Source organism: Phlebotomus papatasi, chromosome 3, assembly GCF_024763615.1.
Source record: "Phlebotomus papatasi isolate M1 chromosome 3, Ppap_2.1, whole genome shotgun sequence".
Taxonomy (NCBI): Eukaryota; Metazoa; Arthropoda; class Insecta; order Diptera; family Psychodidae; genus Phlebotomus; species Phlebotomus papatasi.
In genome coordinates this window covers 51,360,793-51,376,956 of record NC_077224.1, presented here as the reverse complement: position 1 = coordinate 51,376,956, position 16,164 = coordinate 51,360,793, and the positions used below count along the sequence as shown (strand labels likewise).

General features: G+C 37.9%; 3 protein-coding genes across 11 annotated transcripts in view; 1 reads left to right on the top strand and 2 right to left on the bottom strand.

The window, feature by feature from the left end:
• Nucleotides 1-170: 170 nt before the first annotated feature.
• On the bottom strand, nucleotides 171-6,641 carry LOC129807219 (cysteine-rich with EGF-like domain protein 2). Its single transcript, XM_055856332.1, has 2 exons — nucleotides 5,364-6,641; nucleotides 171-1,326 (listed from the first exon to the last, which is right to left on the bottom strand). Exons 1-2 carry the CDS (start codon nucleotides 6,283-6,285, stop codon nucleotides 1,091-1,093), a joined length of 1,158 nt encoding a protein of 385 aa, XP_055712307.1. The 5' UTR covers nucleotides 6,286-6,641; the 3' UTR covers nucleotides 171-1,090.
• Nucleotides 6,642-7,041: 400 nt separating this feature from the next.
• LOC129807218 (uncharacterized) lies at nucleotides 7,042-7,628 on the top strand. The gene has a single exon (XM_055856330.1). It carries the CDS (start codon nucleotides 7,085-7,087, stop codon nucleotides 7,484-7,486), a length of 402 nt encoding a protein of 133 aa, XP_055712305.1. The 5' UTR covers nucleotides 7,042-7,084; the 3' UTR covers nucleotides 7,487-7,628.
• A 4,157-nt stretch (nucleotides 7,629-11,785) lies between these two features.
• Nucleotides 11,786-16,164, bottom strand: part of LOC129807216 (piezo-type mechanosensitive ion channel component) — a 71,895-nt gene continuing 67,516 nt past the window's right edge. For all 9 annotated transcript variants that reach the window (XM_055856321.1, XM_055856323.1, XM_055856326.1 and 6 more), the window contains 5 exons: nucleotides 14,883-15,018; nucleotides 14,233-14,807; nucleotides 14,024-14,171; nucleotides 13,745-13,959; nucleotides 11,786-13,598 (listed from right to left, as the gene is read on the bottom strand). In XM_055856321.1, coding sequence (XP_055712296.1) covers nucleotides 12,095-13,598; nucleotides 13,745-13,959; nucleotides 14,024-14,171; nucleotides 14,233-14,807; nucleotides 14,883-15,018 — 2,578 coding nt within the window. In that variant the 3' untranslated portion in view covers nucleotides 11,786-12,094. The remainder of the gene's footprint in view (nucleotides 13,599-13,744; nucleotides 13,960-14,023; nucleotides 14,172-14,232; nucleotides 14,808-14,882; nucleotides 15,019-16,164) is intronic.

Genomic DNA, 16,164 nt, shown 5'->3' with positions numbered 1-16,164 from the left:
ACGTTCACAATTTTGAACTTAAATAGCTGAAACTTAACGATTCAATCCGATTTCTGCCGATCAATGTGTTTGCACCTTAATTTTTTGTATTATATATTTTCTATGACTATAAAATCGAGTGCATAAAATGTGAAATACCTACACAAGTATTTTCGATCAAAAGAGAAATATAAGAGGAAAAAAATGTATAATTTATTGTAATTTTATTCCTAACGGTTTTATGTCTTCTAACTAAGAGTGGAGGAGTCAATCCAAAAGGAAATCTCTCCCGCGTGGTTCTTCTCAATCTCTCTCTGCTGATCTTTGCAACATAGAGTCGTTGTGAAGAAGAAAAAAAGAGGTGAAAGTAAATTGACAGTGATACGGTCAAGAAAGTGAATAAAAAAAAAGCCTGAAAATAACTGGGCAATTGAAGAAAATTAATTCAAATCACAAGATATTGTGGCGCATTTTCTCTCAATCAAAATTCTTATCATGTCTCCAATATTCCTCCTTCTCTCTTTTTTTTCTACAAAACTCTATAATACCTCCTCTTAGGCTCTTTTAATATTGCAAAGAAAAAAAAAAGATCTCTTTGTGTCTCTCTCACTTTCACTTTTGTGACATACACATACTGCCACAGAATCTCTGGTCGATCATCTTCATCACAGACTCAATCAAATTAGCACTCGCCTGAGAGAATTTGAAGATGGCTTTTGTGGGTAAATCTTGCTTAACGAAAAAATTACATCATAAACTCAAAGTGTGAAGAAAATTTGCTAAAGAAGCTCAACACAAAAAAAACAAGAAAAACTTGAATGACTCTTTGTCTTGGGGATTTTGTCTCATGAATTTGCCATTGGATTTTATTTTTGAATCTTCCAAGAGCCAATAAATATTTTCCTAATTCACTTATACACAAACTTTTTTTTCTTTTAAGAAAGAAAGAAAAAACAAACGAGTCAATCTTGTTTTCATGCATTAAAATTCTCGTTCTTGTGTCACATTTCGCTTTCTTTTGGATGAGAGAGAAGAAACACCTGAGAAAGTTCACTCGCGACATGCCAATTTGATCTAACATACAATTAAAACAGTCTTGGTAACATTATCTTCACTTGCCGCGCAGCTCATTGATCAGATGGTCAGGAATTGTAGGGCTTTGGTCTTTGCTCGATGATCCAGCCAGCCAGTATTCAGACACAGAGATGTACAGAGCCACAGCAAGGCCTACGAGAGAGGCAATCCACGTAGAACTCTGGAAGATCACACAAGTGGCTATGCAGAGTCCCAGGTAGGTCAAATACCGTGTCATGGTCACATATTGCTCCCGCTTCTCCCCTGAAGTATCTGCATTGAGTGAAAATGGACTCATTTACGCTCAATGAATTCAAGAAAACTTTTTTGAAATGTAAACATTGGGGACCAAGTCCCCTGAGTCAAACACATTCAAGAGTTAGTGGATTGTATTTATTTTTATCAACTGATTCAATCGTGGCGGACTGGAAGGACTTGAATTAACTATGGCGGCTGACTGATTGTGCGTCCTTTAACTAAAACGCCCTGCATTTGCTATCCGGCTTCGATCAACCTCAAGCTATTTCACTAGTTTACAACCAAGTTATATAACTCTTATTCCCGACTCAGGACTTAGCTTGATCGTCTCTCAAGGAGTTTAAAAAATTCCTTTCCTAAAAGAATTACACAACTGCACGTCACGCCCACGCCACGCTTTCTACAAAAAGACTGGAAAATTTGCCGAAAGAGGGCTTACACAACAAATTTTCAAATATTTCCGCCAGTTGGCGCTTACGTTTCCAACTGTAAAATCTTTGAAAGGTTTGAGATTATACATTAGTAAAAACCGTAAAAATAAAAGAGTCAAATTGGATTATATTTGATCCTTTACAAGAGGATGGATCATATTTCATCTTTCCAGGAAAAAACATCATATTTGATCCTCTGAAAGGATCACTATTCACTAGTGTTTCTTGAAATTTTGAATGCACATCAAGATAGATAGATTATGTTTAATCGTAAACTTATTGTTCATGTCATATTTCTCTCAAAGATGACTTTTGCATTGTTTTTATTCGTTTGCTTAAGAGTTATATAAGTGTCAAAACAGAAACACTTTCAAATGATCCACAATGATCCTTTCATTTATGCCAGTGTACGGTTGCGACTGTATTGATAATATCGTCCCTTTATTTTTGATACATCAAAGTTTTCATATTCCGGAACCACTTTTCTTACATATCTTTACGAATCAAATGATTTGTGAGAAAAATCGTTAGTTGTTTGTCCGTCCGTCCGGCTGTTTTCAAAGCTAAATGTTAAACGGTTTGAGATAGCGACTTGGAGTTGTCAGGAGAGCCTTCAATAAAATCTGCACAAAAATCATATTTTTGAGGATAGATTATCATCTTTAAAAAATGCCTTTTTAAAGAAAATTTCCCCTATCCTTGTAAGCAGAAACGTCAGAATTTTTTTAAAAAAGGCAATTTTTGACGAAAATTGTTTCTAGTGTGTAGACGCCATAAGAGCTTTTGATTAAAAGAAAAATTAAGTCCCTCCGACCCTCCTGTCCCGAGCTATAAGGGGTCCAAATTTGAATTTTTAAATGGCCATATCTCCAGTTCTAAAAGTGACAGAATTTGAAAAATTTTAGTGTTTTGGAAAGCCCTAGTGGAATACTACAATTCTCATGAAACCCTAATTCCATCCTATTTAATCCAATGGCCGATTAATCGAACAAATCGATTTCGAAAATTCTATGTCGAATATTTCGAATACTAGATAAGGCTTTTTCCTAAAATTTTAGTATGTTAAAGCTAAGGTCAAGACCTTTCCAACGATGGGTTGCACTCCTCCGTAGTTGTGCCCTGGCCTGAGCCATAATCGAAAATGTCTTGACAGGACTGTATTTTTGGTGTTTATCAAGTGATTTCGATGAAATCATCATCATTCATCATTTTCAACCGCTTATGCATACACTCAGTCAGTCCCGGCATTATGCACTTCGGGATTATGCACCCGACGGAATTATGCACATACAATTATGCAAGTTTGCCTATCATTGGGAGTCAATTTATGAAATCATTTTTGAAATACGCCTGAATGTATATTATGTTGCGACGCGGGCAATTTGAAAGCACTTTGCTTCTTTTCAGCATAAAACTTTAATTTCTTTTATTAAGGTAAATTTTTTAAATATTCTAACCATTTATTGAAGAACTCTGGCCAAAGAGTACTGTTTGTTAATGCATTTCAATTAAACAGTTGAATCTTTTTGTTTGAACTACTTTTACTCCGCGCGAAATTCGTTCTAGAGTTTTATTTTATTTATTTTATTTATTTTATTTGATTTATTCAGAAGAAAGCGCCTGCAGGTATGCAAATTTTCTCGATGTGTAATGCCACTTCGCGCGTTTTTTTGGTCCCGAAAATGTGCATAATCCCTGGACTGAGTCACTGAGTGTATTGGGGTCGCGCGCGGGCCCATGACAATTGGTGAAGAACATCATACGCTCTGGTGGAAATTCTCCGAAATAATTTTTTAGAACTATAAATTTTTTGTGTACTAAACGGATTGTCAAGTTTGTCAAGTCATTAATCAATCATTCTTTTCAAGACCTCGTGCAAAATTCCATTGAAGTGAAGGTTAAGAAATCTACATTTATCTTTTGAATTTAGTTATTATTTGCTCTCAATAGTTGTGTAAAGGAAGTATTAGGTTATTATCTTGTGACTAAAGAAGTTATATCAGAAAGACGGATCCTTTTTCGCCGGATTTATTGATTCTCAGTCTTTACATTCAGTGTTGCAGATTCGAATTTGAAATGAGAATGTACTAAATGTGAGGGGTCAGCCGGGTCAGCCATTGTTTAGTTTAGTGTTGCCATAGCAAAAATGAAATGTCATTTTGTGAGAGATTCCGAGGACGAACACGCGAGATTAGAATCTGTGAAATCTATTGAAAACCTGTAAGTAGGAAACAAGGAAAATAGGGATTATGCAAGCTTATAGAATGTTCTATTTATAGGGAAATTTATATCGAAAGGAAGAAAGGATTTATAGCGATTTAAAGAGGGCAAGTCGACTGCTCAGGTATGAAAGGTTAGGGATAGAATAAAATAGATAATCATGGCTGACTCCCTCTTTTCAGATCTTTAATCATTATCACACATTATCAGATTATCACAATCATAGACATTTTTCACGAACCAGTTTGATACGGATTTTTTTTTAAATAAAGAAAATATTTCCGATGGAGAATTTTGACAATAACATTCAGATATATGGTTTGGATATTCTCTGGGAATATCACAGGACGATTTACTTAACACAGATTAATTATGAATAGTCTTTACATTCAGGTAATTCATAACCTTCATAACCAACAATTTTATCCAATTTAATCGAAGTTCTGATTAATCGAAAATCTATTTTCGAAAATTCTATTTTGAATACTTTGAAAACTAGACAATGCTTTTTCTATAAATTTTAGTATCTTGTAGTTGAGGCCAAGACCTTTGCAACGATAGGTCGCAATTCCCCTTCGATGTTCCCTGATCTAAGCTATGATCAAAAATAATCGAATCGGACCATGTCTTCGGTGTTTATCAATCGATTTCGATTAAATTTGAGTATATTTTATCTGAGATTTCAAGAGACAATTTTCAATTGACATATTCAGAAATCTAATGAAAAATCTCATCTGGTATACCCTACATAAAATTCTGAATTCTAGAGGGCGTGACTTATACGTGTTTGGGCGTGGTTTATTTAGAAACTTAAAATTCGCATGATTTCTGTTGATTCGTAAGTAAATGTAGGGAAAATTGGGGCACCTTTGAAAGTGAGGCACTTTTGAAATTGGGATTTTTCACCTATTTTTAAATAAAATTGAGCCTTATCGTTATCATGATATAATTTAGCTGCACAAACAGATTAAGAAGCTAAATTACATTATAACGTGGTTCAGTTCCACTTAAACATGAGACAGGGGTCTCTCGACATTTCATTTTTCCATACGTTTTTGCATAGAGGCACTGAAGACTTTTGGCAAGTTTTTTCCTAAAGAGAATTGACTTATCAGTCTGATATACTTCGAAATCGTGCATTAAAAGCTATCTAAAAATACATATTTCATAAAGTTCGCCGAAATAATACAAGAACTATGAGCAAATTTGTTTAAGTCGCGGTGCAATATCTGCAAAATTTTTACAAGGAAAAGTGAAAAATAACTTCATTTTTTATTAGACTTGATTGGGCCCCTGCATGAGAGAAAAATTACCGATTTTTCAGCCAAACTGATTCATTCTTCGATTAATCTTGACAAATGCATTTGCTTTTACGATAGATATTTTATCAATTACACTTACCCGTGCACAGTCCATCCCTGAGCTCGTATCCGTCAGCACAGGAATCACAGAGATCCGGTCCATCTCCTGAGCACCCATTGCACGATCTATCACATTCCAAGCACGTGAACGAGCCTTCATTGTTCACGCAAAACTGATTCCTCTGGCAAGCATTTCGCATTTCCAGGCACTCATTGATGTCCAGGCAGCCGCCGCCCTCGCCTCCGGACACTGCAGCATATCCCTTGGCGCATGCATTGCAGCTCCTTGGCCCAGGGCCTCTGCATCCCGTGCTATTGGCACATGCAGCATGGCAGGGTGAGCAGAGGATTTTGGTCTCATCGCGGAAGGCCTCGTAGTACTGTAGGGCACATTCGGTACAGCCATCTCCGGCGTATCCTGGATCACAGAGACACTTCCCATTGCCCTTTCGAGTGCCATTTCCCTTACACTGCCCATTGCCATGGCAATCTGAGCAGGGATCACAATTGGGACCGAAATGGTGATCTGGGCAGCAGACTTTCAATTCCCCAATGCAGAGGAACTTGAAGAGATCTGGCTCTTCATTTTGGTGCTTGAACCACCAATTCTCGAGTATTTGCTCACTATCTTCAGCGAGATTATGGCACTGACTGGCTCCTCTTGTCACGTCATTGCACAGAGACTCCTGAATCTCCACCAGGCGCAATTCACTTGTCTTATAGCTGCCCAGTCTCTCCTCTTCCCATGCAGCATCGCCCCCATCGTGCTTATTCCTCTCCGTCTTGCGGACACCAGCTTCAAATGATTCAACTAACACCCGACAAGACTTACAGGGAGGCAGTTTGACATTCTTCCCATTCTTGGAATCCCCAGAAGGCAGCGGAGGGGCCACTTGAGCCTCCAGAAGTACCAGCGCAAAACTCAAAGTCAAGAGAATGACATAACCTACCTTCCTCAACATTTGGCAGAGAAGTATTCCTCTGAAATCACACTGGGATGAAAAATTAGGTTCACAGAAGGGTCAATTCCCAGAATTTCAGTGAATTAACTTGGAAAATGCTCTGTTTTTCTCAGAAAATCCAAGTGAAAACTGTGCAAAAGTTTGTTTTCACTCGCCACGTTTGCACTCTTTTAGTCACTTTAGGGGGGAAAATTGACCTTCCACGTTTGATTTTAATAGCACACCACTTCACTGAGAACTGTTTGATAACAATCTGATAAGGAAACTCGTGGGAAATCAGTGAGAAAAACACCAAATACTTTGGGATGAAGTGCCGGATTTTGCGAACCAATCACAGAATGACACTTTGTACACAAAAATACACTAGCGACACACCGTGGTGAACACACTTAATAGACTTAGGGAAAAATAATCCCGGTAGAGGGCTTGAGTTTAAAAAGTAACGGATTCAACCACGTGTTTATTCGCTTTATTCTTTCTTCCTCAAAAACACTTTTTTTTTTTTAAAGAAATATGTCAAAAAAGAAACATTTTTAAAGGAGTAGATACAAAAATAGACTGTTTACGTCTCTCTGGTCTAAATATAACTCAGGGAAATTATGTTTGTTTATTATCTCAGAAGACAGGAGTCTCTTCTGAGATAATTAAATCAAAGGAGGAAAGCTGTCTTTTCCACCCTCAACCACTCAAGAGTCTGGAATCCTTTATGCATGCAAATGAGATATTTCAGGATGTATAAAACCCCAGAGCATCCCGGCAGGATATTCAGTAGTCTAGTGGATTCTGTGAAAGTTGTACAATGGGAAGTATTCTGTTATCAGCTGCTGCTTCAATGGTTCTTATTGCCACGTACTATCTCCTGATCCTGGGCACTTTGGCATCTGCTGAACCATCAAATTTGCAAACACTGAACAACCAGAAGCCCATAAGTACTTCAGACACTCTCCAGCCGCATTTCCGGACACGAGCCGGCATCTTTGCGACTCCAAGGCGCTTCGCGGGACTTCATAGAGCTAAACCTGCTCAGGATGTTAGTTGGATCTTTGAGGAAGATGAGGACAATCCTTTTGGAGACATCAGCAAGCGCTTCGATGACTACGGACACATGAGGTTTGGCAAGAGAGCGGGAGGGGAAGGGGATCAGTTTGATGACTACGGGCACATGAGATTCGGACGTCGCAGAAGAAGTTTGCAGCACTAAAAGGAACACCCGGATATCTGTACATATAACATAAACTCTGGCATAAATGGCACATCCAAAGAGGACAAAAGCATAATACTTTATTGGCTGGAATAGAGTATTGTGATGTAGTTGAATAAATAAATTGCAAATCTCTTAGAGAGTTCATGTATTTATTTGAAGTGTGGAGCAGTTAAAATAAGGGATAATTTGAAGAACTGTTCTTATTTCTAATTCTGCTAGGGTCTACTTCAGCCCTATTTCTACAAAGGGCGCCTTGCAGTGGTAATACCCCTATTTCTACACCAGTGCCCATTACAGTAACAGTCCTTAATCTTACAAAGATCCGGCTTGAAGTAACGGGTCCTATTTCTATAATGGGTCCTCTAGCAGTAATACCCCGCTATTTCTACAAGGCTGCTCGTTACAGACAATAACAGTCCTTTATTCTTACAGGGACCTCTCGACATTTTATTCTTCCATACGTTTCTGCATAGAGGCACTGAAGGTTATTGGCAAGTTTTTTCCTAAAGAGAATTGACTTATCAGTCTGATATATTTCGAAATCGTGCATTAAAAGCTATCTAAAAATACATATTTCATAATGTTCGCCGAAATAATACAAGAACTATGAGCAAATTTGTTGAAGTCGCGGTGCAATATCTGCAAAATTTTTACAAGGAAAAGTGAAAAATAGCTTAACTTTTTATTAGGCTTGATGGACCCCTGATTCTTATGCCGAAAATAGACACAGGCTGATCCTCGAGAATACTCAGCTCGAAAAATTTGGCTGTAAAGGATCAGCCCAAACTATCATACACTGAGGATTTAGGATCAAGGATTAGCGTTTTCAGCGTAAATTTCTAATTAATCTCCACACTTTGAGTGCTGAAAGACTTCTTAAGTGCAATATCAATGGGTTTTTTCGTACAGAATGATGCACTCTGCCCTTCCCATTACTCCAATCTTAATGCATTTTAAGATTTTGAGACATTGCGTACCATTACTCTCCATGTTTTTTCACCCAATCGACATTTCGAAAAGCACCTAAAAACACCCAAAGTGAAGCTTTTTATTTTCAACACTGGCGCTGATGTTGCCTAATCCGCGTATCTTCACTAGACCTCACGAATTTAGAAGATCAGCCTGATCCTCCAAATTTTGGACCGATCCCTGAGTGTATCGACACCAATCCTCATTTTTCGGGATGATCCCTAAGCCGATCCTTGTGTCTATTTTGGGCTTTACAAAAGTACCCATTGGATTAACAGTCCCTGTTTCTACAAAGTTCGCTGTTTGTACAGTGAACGCCGTTAGCGAACATGTTGATGTAGATGTATGCCTTATGGGAATTTTACATTGGGTAACCCTCAGAGTTAGCTAACTATTTCGCGGTTTGTCATTCTACACGATCCAGAGCCCCAGCGCCAGCGTCCACCAGCGTCGCAGCACCCCCAGAGTTTTGAGGACATCGTCCATTATGTTTGGTGAAGAACACCATATGCTCTGGCGGAAATCCTCTGAAGTAATTTTTAGAACTATAATTTTTTGTGTACTAAAGAGATTGTCAAATGGGTCAAATGTGTCAAGTTAAATCAGTCATTCTTGTCAAGACCTCGTGCAAAATTCAATTGGAGTTGAAAGTTAAGAAGTCTGCAATTATCTTGTGGATTTAGTTATAATTTGCTTTTAAAAGTTGTATAAAAGAAAGATTAGTTATCAATCTCGTGAATAAAAAAATGATATCAGAAAAACGGATCCTTTTTCGCCGGATTTATTAATTCTCAGTCTTTTCATTCAGGTAGGGTAAATGTCCTAATTCAAAACCATTTCCAGATGCTTTAACTTTAACAGAAGATTCAACACATTAAGTTCATATTTTTTTCTGAAGAAAATTACATAAATTTGCTCCTTGACTCTTCTAAAATGTTACTGTTTAGTGAAAATTCTTTAGACATTATTTGAAAACTTCTTAAATACAAGAAAAATACGCGAGCGTAAAATGCTTCTATTGGAAACATATTAATCCAAAAGGAGACAAGGGAGAGTTTCTAATTGGAGACAAACAGTGTAAGTAAAACCGCAACGAAAGGCCTCCAAAACCTTGTTGAATTGCTCCTGAGTTCTGGATTTGTTCTTATTCCTGGTCTTTTCTCCTTTCCCATCTAAAACAATCAGAAAATGTCTCCAAAAAAATAATATTTCCGGGGTTTCCTATTGAAGAATTTGGAGACACTTTAGAAAAACCCTTTTTGTTCACGAAATAGGTAATTATTTCATTTGAAAACTTCACGTACCGTTAACAATAAAGATTAGCACTTAATTTAACTAAAATTAGCCAGAAATATGACATAAATGTTAAACAAAACGAATAAACAACAGTCGCCTCATTGTGTTTTTCATTGGAAAACATGGTCGATCGATGAAAAATTCGACGGTGAAAAGGTACACTTTTAATTTTTCTGAGAAATTAACAAATAAAACTTTGTGAATATGAATGGATTCTCGCCTTATTTGGAGCAAAATTAACTAAATAATGAAACTGTGGTATAGAAAATATATAAAAATAATAATTTAGTACTGCATTTATCATGAAAACAATGACGTTTCCATTTGGAGTAGCGAAAAATTTCCAGGGGTCTCGGTAGCTCAATAGGCAAAGTGTTGGCTTTGTGACGCAGAGGCCCTCGGTTCGATCCTTGATCGAAGCGCGTCCGGTGAATAATTGGAAAACAGTTTTTCACCGTCCTTGAAAGCTACAAACTGAACGCAAAAATATCAAGAAGGAAGTATGATAAAAGATAAGGGAGCAAAAAAGGATTTGTGATGGAGCAAAAAGAAAAATGATAAGGAGAGATGAGTAAATAAGAGTGAGCGAAATGGCTATATGGACCTGATTGAGTCTGACAGCCAAAACATAAAAAGAAGAGAGAGAGAGAAAAATTTCCATTTGGAACAGGTTTTGAATTAGCTTAATTTACCCTATATGGATTGAATATTCTCTGGGAAGTATCACAGGACGATTTACTTAACATAGATTAATTCTGAACTGGTAATTCATAAATAATGTTTTTTCATCTTGTTCAAGAACGCCCCTTAGGATTTCGCTTATACAGTTTCCTGGACATTTTCTCCTCTGGAATACGATAAATGTGACCGAACCAGCTCAATCTTTTCGCCCAAATACAGGCCGCAATGACGGCCTCTCCATAAAGCTCCCTAAAGTTCGTGATTCATCCTTATTCGGAATTCCCCTGTAGTTTCCTCATGAAAAGGCCCGCAGATTCGTCCTAGGACCCGTCTCTCAAAGATCAACAGCTTTCTCTCCTCTGTATGGGTAAACGGTACTGTTTCCACACCATACGTTATGACCGGCTTCAGTACGGTTGTCTATATTTTGATCTTTATTGACTGCGAGACGTTATTTGATCGAATTATCGACAAGAGTACAAAGTAACTTCTACTCCCTGCCACGAGTCTCTCGTTAACCTCTATTCCGATTTCATTACCCGTCGTCAGTCCCGATCCGAAGTATTTAAAGTAATTGACAACAAATTGAAGTAATTGAAAAAATTGTTTTTTCCAAAGCTAGCTCAGACTCCAAGCCTTACTCAGGGGTCAAATCAGTTGTCTCCTTGCTTTGTCATAGGTCTCTTTAGTTCTTGGCTGCTCCATCCCCCGACGCTTACAGGAATTGATAATAACAGCTCTTATTTCTACAAGGATCCTCCTATTTAGTAACAGCTTCAATTTCTACAAGGATGCCCCTTGCAGTAACAGTCCTTATTCTCACAAAGATCTTCTATGCAGTAACGGTAACGAGCCCTATCTCTACGAAGGGCTCTTCCTTACAATTAGGGTCCATTTTTTTTGCAAAGGTCCTCCCATAGAGTAATACCCCCTATATCTACAAGGGCTACGATTGCAGTAACAGTCCCTAATTCTACAAGGGTCCTCCCATAACGTAACAGCCCTTATTTCTACAAGGATCTATTACAGAGGTTCATTGCAGTAACAACTCCTATTTCTACAAGAACTCACTTACAGTAGCACCCCTAATTTCTACAAGATCCTTAATTGTAGTAACACCCACTATTTCCACAGAGAATTCCTTGCAGTAGCAGCCTCTGTTTCTACAAGGGTCTTCCTTTCCAGTTAGAGTTCTTATTTTAGAAAGGGTCCTCTCATGCATGGACAGAATTCGATGAAAAATTTGACGAACAGCTGTGCTAGCTGTGATTGCTACCTACCAGATACCCTGTCCTTTACTTGTCCTTCTGATCACGGTAAAGTATCTTGCAGTTAACATAAAGAAAAACCTTTTCTTCAAAAGCTTTGTATTCCATTGAATAAATACAGTGTAAAATTCTGCTCAATAAAAATTAACTGTGCGATATATTTTTTGTTCGCGAATAGATAAACATTCACAATCGTCAAATTGATATTCCATACCAAAACTATGTTGAATTTTATTCATGATATATTTCTAGAAAAAAAAAGATTACGAGGTATTCAATCGACACGTGCGATTAAAGTGTTGATATCGAAAGATATTTACAAGATAGAAATGCAATTTGACACGACAAATAGCATTTTCCCTGGGCAGAAAAATGCAAAAAATAGACTAGATTATGCAGCTTTCCTCCTTACAGCTTTACTGCTGCTCCTCATGCTACTGGTATCATCATCGTCACCTCCATGGGTTTCTTCTTCCTTCGGTCGAGTCCACTTTATCATAGTTTCCGGTGATCGATAGAGGAAAATAAGCTTGGCAAAGAGATCCTCCTCCAATGCAAATTCCAAGGACTCTCGCACGAGGTAGATGTCAAGGCAGAGTTGCAAAACTCTGTCCACATACGGAAGATCATCGAACATGATCTTGAAGCTAGATCCAGAGAAAATTCCACGAATAACACGCGAAATGACAATGACAAATGTCGTATACATCCCAATAATACCGCCACCTGTCAGATAACTCAGCGTCGGTGGAAACAGTTTGTCATTGAACGTGTAAATGACAATTGCTTTGTCACAATTTGCCCCTGGAATATCCTTAAGGATATCAGTGTAGAGGCTATCAGTACAGTCCTCTTTCAGTTCCCACCATCTTACATTGTCCGCCTCAAAGAGTTTCAGCGTTATATTTCGGAAACCTGCAGTTTCTTCATAATCACTGGGAATCAACGGAGGAATCGGCTTCAGTACGCCATTGTTTTTAACTTTCAAGAACTTAGGCAAAAGATGAGGAATTGATACATTTCCAGCTGTCTGATTTGACAGCATACCACTAAGAACCTGCCTAATAGGATCACCATAAGTCAAATCATAGCTTGTTTCGTCTGTAATGACACCTGGATTTTCCTTTGAATAAGTGATTCTGGACACTGTGTACCTAAAAACGATCTTCAGTGTATCCTGTGATTCAATATCTTCCCTCATCCTTTGTAAATCCGGCGGAGAAATCGCCCAAACTGACGTTGAATTTGGTCCTAGATCGACAACAGCCACATCAGCTGCTTCGTAGTTCGTTAAGAAAGTCACTGCTGTCTTATCCCTTTTGTAAGGTTGATTGAGCAGTAGCCAATCATCTTCCGTAAACTTCTGTATATTGCTTCCCTGAGCATTTGCAAAGTATATTGGTTCAAATGGTCCGATCTTCATGCTGACAGACACATCAAAAGGTGGATTTGACTCCCCTACGGTATTACCCAGAGCGAACAAACCAAGTGGGAACCAGATAATTGTTATAAGACCAAACAACATTCCACCGCCCATCAGATACTTCACCAAAGTAGTTTTCTTTGATCCTCGTGGAGCCGGAAAGTCTGATTCCATCTTTCGGGAACACTTTAGTTGATACATATTGGCAAAGATATCTTCCATCTTCAACCAATCGAACAACGTCATGGAAGTATCCGTCCATATCCAATCCATCAGAGTTCGTAATTCAAAGAGGAAGGGGATGAATATGTAGGCCTTGTAGGCGGCCAAATTGACAAAATTAAAGCTCTTGGTGAGGAAATTACCGAGAATCCTTGTAGGATAACCACAACGGATTTGATAGGCAGAGAACAGGAGGTAGAAACATTTTATCAGGTACCAAATAACTGGAGGATTCTTTGCGTTGAAACTCCTAAAAGGTCATAAGAAGGAAAAATCAGAATACAATCAATGCCCTAAGTCAAAGTGGAGTCAGGTTTCTCGAAACAAAACCAGGGGAAGATTCGTAACGGTCGAGTTCTCCTGATCCGCATAGTTCGAAAAACGGAAAACACCTACCTCTCAGTAACTGCTGGAAGAATGAAGAACATCCATACGTGGATCCCAACAGTAAGACCATATTGGAAAATGATTTTTCCCAGCATAAACTTCCTCAGATAGAGAGCTCGATCGATGATAATGAGTACAAATTGTAGAATTAGCATTATAAGAAATGCTAAAGGCACTTTGTTTTCTTCAAGATATGCCGTTACACCGCCATCTCCTTGCTGAGACTGCAATCAGAGTTTCAATTAAAAGTTCCCCTTTACTAAATATTCTCTGAAAGAAAGAACTTACTCCAAAAGATGTAAAACCAAACAGCACAACCATAAAGTTGATAAAGTCACAGAAGAACATGTATGCATAAACATCTGCGGACACCCTTGATGATCTGTCCAGGAGTTGTCCGAAGAAAATCCGGAATGCTGAACAATGACGGTTGAAACTGAAAAGGAAGCAACGAACCTAGAAACGTTTCCTAAACGAAACCAAAATAAAAAACTCACGATAGTTTTACAACAGGAGGAATAATCGATGTTGGTTGTTCCTTAACATCAGTCACCTGGACTAATTGCATGTCAGTTGACGGACAGAGAAGGGTCTCTGTGTGAACTTTGGCAATTGCAATAGCTTGATTTGATCCAGTTTCATCAGTCTTTTTGTCCAAATCATTGGACTTCTTTACTAGGGCTTTGTCATCTTGATTCCCAGATTGTTGGTTCACCTGATATGTTCCCTCTGATAGTGGTTCTTCCTTGAAATCTGACTTCCACAGTCCCAATGTCTTTAGCATGAAACGATGGAAGAACAGAACAAGGAGGAGTGCTAGATCATAAGTTGCATAGTTCTTCTTCTTCTCAATTCCAATAATTCGAGCCGGAGCAAGAGGAGTATTTGGCGGAATTGCTTGTTCATTCCACCACAACAACTCAAATTGGGATACACATTTCAAAAGAACAACAATCTGAGTATAGGCAATCAATGTCACCCAGAATGTTTTAGATGGACGTGGAACAGTTAAAGTTCCCCAGCAGAAAACCATGAATGGAAGTGGCAGTGAAAGGATACTTGCAGAATTGATCTAAAAACACAAGACACATAATCCTTCCTAAGGAAAACTCAAAAGAAAACAGGAAAATTGATCAAAAATCCCTACCTGATTGATAAAGACAACAAAGTAACACACAAGATCGGTATTGGACAGAATGGCAAACCAACAAGCCATCAAAAGCTCAACAATTGATGAATGTTCCTTCTCCGAAAAGTCCTCAATTTCGTCTACTTTGAATTTCCTGTAAGAAAAACATTTTCGCAAAATAAGTTCATAATTCGAAAATCAGAAGAAAATTATTGTATTGTGTGTTGTGTATTTAAGGTATCTTTCATTACAAGACACATGCAAAAATGTACAAAAATTGCTTCACATCAAAATGCAAATTGAAAAAGAAAGAACTGAAAAACAATTCAGTAATTCACATCTTCAGGACTTTGAAGCATAGAAGCATTTAAGCGCATGTGTTCAGGATTGAAAAAAAAACACAGTTTCTAAAAATAATACAATGCGATTCCAATCGCTGTTGATTGATACCGATCCACTCTTTAGTTTCGAAAGGATTTCTTCACATAACGCTTCAGTATTGTCGCTTAGCTTACGTTGGATCCATAAAGAGAAACCCACATCAGGGGTGTAATGATAACTTTTCGACACTCGAATCGATAGGATCGATAAATCTATATCTGTTAGATTAAGTGAATGTCGACTATTTACGCACTGTTGGGACATTTATTGAGATTAGTCTTAAAAGAAGGAAGTGGAGCTACCGCTTAAATTTTTCATAATCGATAGTCGATAGTATCGAAAATAAGTTATCGTATAACTCCAGGGTATGAATTCTGAGATGTATGAGTTTTTCACGTGGGAAACTCACGGTTTTTAGATCGTTTCCTGTAAGGATTTGGTGAAGCTTTCACAAAGATTGTCACGGGAAACTCTTACAGCATCTAAGAATTCACATGAAAGTTTTTACAAAAGCTTGACAAAGTGTATATGCTTACTAAAGGTGATCTCAGAGCCGTGAATTTCTCACACGAAAAACTCACCATTTCAGATTCTTACCCAGGTTTACAGAAGCGATTTACAGAGTAATAGGGTAATAAGTATTAAAAAATAGAGTACCCTTCAAGTTCTTGAACGGTCTGTTGATGTTCGGTAAGCATAAGCACCGATACAATCCAAAATACGAATGCATTTCAAAGTACGATCACCCATTTCTAGACCGCTAGAGTGTAATGCGTTTGCTCACTTCGGACATCTAGGATAACCTTCGACTACTTGTTAATGTTCCATCACTTAAGGAAGACGTTTTCAGTCGATTCTAATACGTTAACCAAATAAGATCTTCAATTTTACTCATCTACATCGTTTTAGGATTGCTTCA

Coding starts and splice junctions, on each gene's coding strand:
- LOC129807219 (XM_055856332.1), bottom strand. CDS start 6,285: ATGTTGAGGAAGGTAGGTTATGTCATTCTCTTGACTTTGAGTTTTGCG. Junction 1,327..5,363: donor CAGGGATGGACTGTGCACGG/GTAAGTGTAATT, acceptor CACTCAATGCAG/ATACTTCAGGGGAGAAGCGG.
- LOC129807218 (XM_055856330.1), top strand. CDS start 7,085: ATGGGAAGTATTCTGTTATCAGCTGCTGCTTCAATGGTTCTTATTGCC.